This window comes from Ornithodoros turicata, chromosome 9 (genome assembly GCF_037126465.1).
Source record: "Ornithodoros turicata isolate Travis chromosome 9, ASM3712646v1, whole genome shotgun sequence".
Taxonomy (NCBI): Eukaryota; Metazoa; Arthropoda; class Arachnida; order Ixodida; family Argasidae; genus Ornithodoros; species Ornithodoros turicata.
The window spans coordinates 27,032,911-27,040,071 of record NC_088209.1 but is presented as its reverse complement, the minus strand read 5'-3'; the positions used below and the strand labels follow the sequence as shown (position 1 = coordinate 27,040,071).

At 47.1% G+C, this 7,161-nt stretch overlaps 1 protein-coding gene across 1 annotated transcript in view; it reads right to left on the bottom strand.

Annotated features, from left to right (window-relative positions):
• Window positions 1-4,641: 4,641 nt before the first annotated feature.
• Window positions 4,642-7,161, bottom strand: part of LOC135368482 (nose resistant to fluoxetine protein 6-like) — a 35,213-nt gene continuing 32,693 nt past the window's right edge. Inside the window, exon 16 of the mRNA XM_064601813.1 lies at window positions 4,642-6,471. Within this exon, the coding sequence (XP_064457883.1) occupies window positions 6,223-6,471 (249 nt within the window). The 3' untranslated portion in view covers window positions 4,642-6,222. The remainder of the gene's footprint in view (window positions 6,472-7,161) is intronic.

Sequence of the window (7,161 nt, the reverse complement as noted above, 5' to 3'; positions counted from 1 at the left end):
ACCAGTACATATACAATGTGCTTTGTCTAACGTGAAAAAATCAATAAAAATAAATAAATAGATAAATAAAAAATCGCACAGAAAATCTATTTGTCTGAACATTATGGGATCAATGCTATTTATCTCGAGGGGAAATTGAATTTTCCCACCCGTTAATACTTCAGTGCTAAAAATTACTAAAATGGACGGACGAAAACCACACAAGACACGGCACTGTACTTGCAACAAGGTGACTTGAATGCAAGTCACTTTGTTGCAAGTACAGTGCCGTGTCTTGTGTGGTTTTCGTCCGTCCATTTTCTCATATGCGTCTCATATGAGTTGGTTGGTTGGGAGCTTTTCCTTAATATGGTACCTCACTTCACATTGTAGACCAAACAGTGCAGTCAAGCGATGGGAGTAATTGCATCGTTTTGGAACTCTCTTTCCCTCTAAAAGGGAGTTCTAAATGAGTCCCAAAAAGATAAAATTATTCCTGTCACTTGACTGCATGGCTTGGTCGACAATGGGGAGTGAAGTATTAAAGAAAAGCGGATTCGTAATTAAAGTCACTTTGTTGCAAGTATAGTGCCGTGTTCTGTGTGGTAGTGACTCTACTGCGTGGTTTTCGTCAGCGCATTTTAGTAATTTTTAGCATCGAAGTATCAACGCATCTAGCAAGAATTGCTACCAAGAATTGTTATGCCAACCGTTGGAATCGCCACCGTTTTCCGCCCTTGTACTCAGGACTGATATCGCTTATCGCAGTGCTCAAGCCTTGAACAAGATACAGTTATTGCCACCTCAGTATGAAAGGTGGGATGCCACTAGTACTTCCTCGTCAGGGAAGGAACAGGACAGGGTGACAATGGAACTCAGTGGCAGTAGTGTATCCAGAATCATCCCCATATCATAGCCATCATGTATCTCTCTCTCTCTTATCCAGAATAGCAAGCACGTGTGGTAGCGGGGAGCCATTATCGCAATAGCGTTAAATTACTATTAAGTATTATTACAATTGTGTTCAAGTTTCAAAAACTTTATTTATCATTGTCGAACATGTATCTAAATCTAAAATTAGCACAGGCCTCCTTGTATGGGGTGCACGGGAAAGAAAGGGAGAGGGGTTTCGCCAAACATATAGGGGTGGCAGGTCGGGATAAATCATTGCTATCTGGGTAGTGACCTTGCAAACCGGCGCTGAGAAGATGAGGTAGACATATTTCCATGTTACTTACACAGTCACTTGCACGCAGAGGCGGGTCTATGGGAGGACCGAATCTCCTGATCCCCCTCAATTTCTGTTGTTTCATAGAGTTGCAATTGACTTTAGGTAGTGTAGTAGTACGCTGTTCAAGGCAGGACCTCCCCCTAAGAAAAATCATGGATTTGCCTCTGGTCACACGTACGCCAACAACAATTCAGCAGCAAAGCGTGCTCAGAAGGGGCTGAGAAATAACAGCTTCCCTTCTAATGAAGTCGGCCTCGGTGGCTTAGTCGGTAGCGCGTCCGCCTACTGATCCTAGATCGCGGGTTCGAACCCTGCCGAGGACGGTGGCAACTTGGTGGAAGGGTACAAGTTGCTCAGACACGCCGTCTTCCGCGAGGGACGTTAAACGTGGTGTGCCGTGTGTTGAGATTTCGGCGCAAGTTAAAGAACTCAAAGGTTGGCAAAATTAATCCACATACCCGACCACTGTGGCGTCGCTCGTGATAACAGTTGTCTCGCGACATAAATCCCCGAATTATTATTATTACCTTCGCATGAAACCCAATCTTGTGGCAAGCAGAATCCACAAGCAGACCGCTACCGCTTCGTTTCAATGAGAGTTCACTCGCTTTAAAAACTCCTGCGACACAAATATGTACGAAATAAATTAATCCACCGTGCTGTGGCAACAAAAAGAGAAAAGAAAAGGAAAACGGCGTTATCACAATTCGGGCGGCGTATAACGCTCACGTGGCAATAAAGGTGTAGGAAAAATCATCCCCGAAGAAAACGTCCCCGAAGAAAACGTCCCCGGAAAAAACGTCCCCCGGAAAAAATGTCCCCCGGAAAAAATGTCCCCCGGAGAAATCGTGCCCGCAAGAAAAGAAAGTAAATCCCTCAACCGCATGCGAACTGTCAAAAACAAGCCTAAACTAACCTAACCTCTGAAAACTAACCTAGGACCCGGTTCTAACCTAGGTTCCCACTGGGGACGATTTCTCCGGGGACGTTTTTTTCGGGGACGATTTTTCCGGATCCCTGGCAATAATGCTACCCAGAGGCAATTCTGCAGCCAAGTATGCGTTCGGCTAACTGTGCAGTATGTTGGCTAACTGTATACAGGTGAATAATTCAAGCTCGAAATTTCCGGAATTCGTACTTTCTACAAAAACTGCCGTCACTCTCTCTCAACGTGGAGCCAAGGGACACCCTGGTAGTCCAGATTTCTGAAGAAATGTCACCAACTAGATCAAGCCGAGTAAGAAGTAATGAAAGAAAGGGTGGATGAAAGGGCTCTGTTCCCCTATAGCAGGTACTCACAGGAGATGTCAGTTGAACTGAGCCTGCTAACTCGCTTGAAGTTGGTTAACTGGTTTTGATGATTCCGTTCGACTGATACGGTTACAAGCACAACACATCCATCTCTTCTTTGTTGCTCCGCTCACCTTTGTTCCTCTGGTGTTTGCCACTGCTATCTGATCATACCGGGGGTCAGCGATGTGCTATTGTCGTTATCAGGAACAAAACAGAGACGCCTTGTTTGAGATTGTCTCGTACTTTAGAATTGTTCCCTGCGGGTAGGATAAACTAAGTTGCATTTACATCGCTCTTTTGCTTCTACGCCCTTGCATAAACTGGAAAGGGTGCAGTCCTCATTCCGCAACATCGTATAGTTCCATGAAGAAGACCGAGAGACACGGACACAGAAGACGACACACGTAGGATCTCAAACACAGCATCAGCAATCTGTTCAGCAATAAAATTTATTAGTTCATCTCAACTTAAAAGCTAAAAATCTTCGAAGGGGTGCGAGAGGGATAAAAGACGCATTGCTAACTACGTTTCCCCTGGTGGCAATCTCCAAGGATTCCCGAAACAACCTTCGGTGTGCGTACGGTTCCCACGCAAGCACTGTAGTGTCCTTGAAGCAAGGCTGGCAACCTCTACAATCCCGTACATCGTATAGTTGTGTGCTTTCGCTACTGCATCGCTCTGAGGTGCACTGCTAGTATACACTGCGATAAGTCCGGCATCCTCACTTCACTCCTAGTCCTTTGGGACGCTCCATCAACAACGGTGGCGGTAATATGCCATGTGTACTGTCCCAATGAGAATCAGGTGGGGCATTTTTTTAGCACGAGCCACCTGGAAACCCTAATGCCAGCATGGAGCCTGTGTCAGAGCCCGTGCTCGGTGTGGTACTAGAAACAGAAAGGAGACATTAGGACACTAACGGTATTTTCGACTGGCGTTACCAATGCTCTAAGTCAGAAAGCTCCGAGCTGGAGGTACTCTGTCGCTCGTGCCTCAACTAAACGGTCTTTCAGAGCCACGAGCGCGCCCCACGCCCCGGCGAAGTTTCCAAGGCTGCTCATTCTCATTGAAAGAAGGAATTCACTGAAAAGGCTAGCCAGCAGCAGGACTCGAACCCACATCTTCTGGATTGCCGGTTCAGGGCTCTAAGGGTCCAGGCTGCCCTGGACCGGCAATCCTAAAGATGTGGGTTCGAGTCTTGCAGCTGGCTAACCTTTTCAGTGACTTCCTACTTTCTTCATTCATTGTTCTTAGGCACTTGAGGCTTTGTGTGTTTGTCCTTTCTCCTGTGCTCCAGCCTCAGAACATCAATTTTCCATCGTGTCATTCTCATTTGTATTCCGGTCTCCCCTTCCTCCATACGTCACGGAGCCAGAGTGGCACGTACGTGCTCCGACCTGCAAGATGGAGCGTGAGAGTTCATCAAGAGTGCCACGCTCCGGAAAAGGAGTGACACCGTTTAGTAAAAAGGAGCGCGCTCCCTGCGCTCTGGAGCAGACGAAGGTGGCTGCCAGACGAAGATGCCATAACATATAGAAGGTCATTATTTTTGTGTTTTAATTGCGTGTTAGCGCCGCGAAGCCACTGTGGCTATGAACAGCATACAGACGTGGACAGATGGAGGGAGGACAGCAGGAAGGAGTGGGGGACAGGGCGGTTAGTATGCGTCCTGGGCCGACTTCAGGGGAACTGTGGCGAAATTCGTCTGGAAAGTGGTCGGAAAACCTAAGGAAAACCTCAGACAGCACAGCCAGTGGCAGGATTCGAACCCGCGGCATCTCCCAGTCTCAACGTGGAAGGCGATCATCCTAACCGCTTCGCCACGGGAGCTGGTGCGAGGGTCAAGAAAACAGACAGACAACGGCAGTGGTGCACCCCCGCATCACGGCGGTCCACACCGGGTGATGCTACGGAAGGGGGTGACGCGTCGCTCCAGTGTCACCGTAGTGCGTGCAGTGTCGTGTCTCCACTGTGCGTATAGTGTAATCGGTAGCACACCTTACCGGCAATCAGAGGGGTATGGGTTCGAGTCCCCCCACCGGCGATCGCTGACCCAACCATCTTGTAATGTGGTGTAACATACTCCAGCAAGAAGGGGGGGGGGGGTTATCGTTCACACATGTCGTCATTATCACAGCTTATCGTTGTTTAACAATCTTTAATTGTCACCAGTACATGGATTTTTATAACAAAGCGATGGATCGCAGACAGACCCCAAGAAAAATGAGTGGGCACACACAACGGCGTCTTACTTGGAAGAACGACATCGCGGACAAACTCAACCATTCACTACCAAACAACCTGCACAGCAGCATTTGCGACAGTAGGTCATCCAGCTCAACAACAAAGTGCCTCATTTTATGAGACACTTAATAAAAACAAAAACAAAAAAGGAAACGAAGTGCTAATCTAGCATAGATACTATTTACAGTATGAACTTCATTCACTCTGAGGTAACCGTTGATCGTGATGAATACATGGAATATTACAATGAGTACGTGTACAAACAACGTTGCTGCAGTACCGTCAAGGAGTTAATCGATGTGACATGAATAAGATTGAGATGAGGTTAAATGGAAGTGGTAATCCTGCTCGAAACATTTTGCATCTTACTATATACATATACAGTAAGTATAAGGTAACCAGCGGTGATACCAGGTACTTAGATATGCACCCAACGGGCCCGAATATTTACTCTTTTATTATACAGGCTGGTCCAAACTTTTGGACTTCACCTGCTCGCTTCGCGGCCTTTTCGCGATCGATCGAAAAGTGCAGCTTTAAGAGGGATTGCGTTTGCTTGGATATGTTCGCACAAGAAATAAGGGAAATGCGGAATACGGGGAAAACGTCATTGCCTTTTGTATACCACGTGACCTTCTACCCTATGCCACCTGAAGTAAATAAGACCCGATTAAAGGACGTGACGTAGTCATTAAGAGCCCTCCGATCACGATCTATACCTTTGGTGGCCGTAGCCATGGAGACGCAGCCTGCCTTTGAAATCGTCGTCGGCGATTGGCTGAAGCAGATGACGTCGCGGGTCTGTATGCCTACGTGGACGTGGCGTTGACATTGCGCATTTCACTAAGCTTCCGTGTGAATATTCAGCAGCGAGATACAGAAGAACCCGTGCGCGGGAATCCTGTTCAACCTTTAATATTAAGGAAGGGAAGCATGAAACTCTAGCGGTCCTGAAGATACACCAGGTCGTCTTCTGGAAACTACGACGCCATCCTGTCCTGTAACGACTTACGTCACCATGTGCCGTAATGTGCCACCCACACGCAGTAGGTGCAGAAAAGGGTACTGAATAGGAGCAAGCGTTTACGCACGTCTAACTCTGCTGCGACGGACCTGGTCCTCGGTCGTAGCACTGTATGTTTCCTCTCATTTTTCAATTTAGTTTAAGTTAACAGCTCTGGTAACCTGCATAATGAACACTAGTGCGCCCGAAGCATCATAAGTCGATACGCTTTTCACATTATGCTAACTGAATTAGTCAACAACTGAATCATAAGAACACACTGTGCGAAACTTGCAAGCATAAGTTATGTCTCAAACATAAGGCCACACTGCATTATGTGCCATAGGTGCGCAACAAGCTAGCGACACACATGCACTCGCGCTATCTTGTTCAGAGCATTCTTACCAGGGATGACACGTGTCAGATGAAGTAATTACTAGCTAATTAACTAATCACTAAACGTCCGTTGCCCTTAGACAGGCATCTGTTTACGGGTATAAACAGATAGCTGAACGCCGTCGCTGACTGTAGGAACGCCGCCGGACGTTCCGTTGCCGGCACAGATCGTGTGTCCGTTGGACTGTTCTTTGCGTTCTTTGCCTTCTAGTCCGACGCTCACTAATAGTTTCCGTTCCAGGTTGTTGATGGGACACTCGACCAGTAGGAAGAGTACGTACGCCGCGATGTAGCTCATTACGGATATGGCCAAGAACAGCGTCACCTGAATGACAGAAAGATAAAACGGTTACGTGAGTATAGCACTTTTACTGTAATCGAGGGTGAGGTCAGTATACCGGGCATGCCTCTACGGCCTTGTGTCCTATAGATACGTGCACAAAAGACGCGAGGAGCGCAAGAACACTGCGTAATCACATCACACTGCGTAACCACAGCAGGCACAATGAGCAGAAGCACATCTATAGGATGGATGACCGGATAGATATGTGAAGCAAAATACCGAGGTGGTGGTTCCGCAACTGTGGATCCGTCTACTACATCATGGCGCACACCGAAAAGCACATCCAATATCAGTTGTTACCGATGTTAGTCTGTTCTCGTAAGTCATTCTTTTCTTTTTGACACCACGCCATCTATAGCGCTTGGTGGTGTGGTGGCATGTGCACACGCGTATGTGAAGGGATTTGCGCTAGATTTTCGTCCCAGCGTCGAAATTCCTAGGAGAAGGAGGGTATTTCGGCTTCGTTCACATGTATTTTATGGGGTGTTATAAGATCTTTGGGTTGGGGGGATATGCTGGGAAACCCCTAGCTGTGTATGTCTCGTCCAAGGCTTTTAGAGCTTGTAAGGATGGACTCAGTCTCTACCAACACACACATGGTCTACAGCATGTTGCAGCTAATTATTGCGACTTGCATGAAGTGGAAGGTTCTGCAAAACATTTATCTCTTAA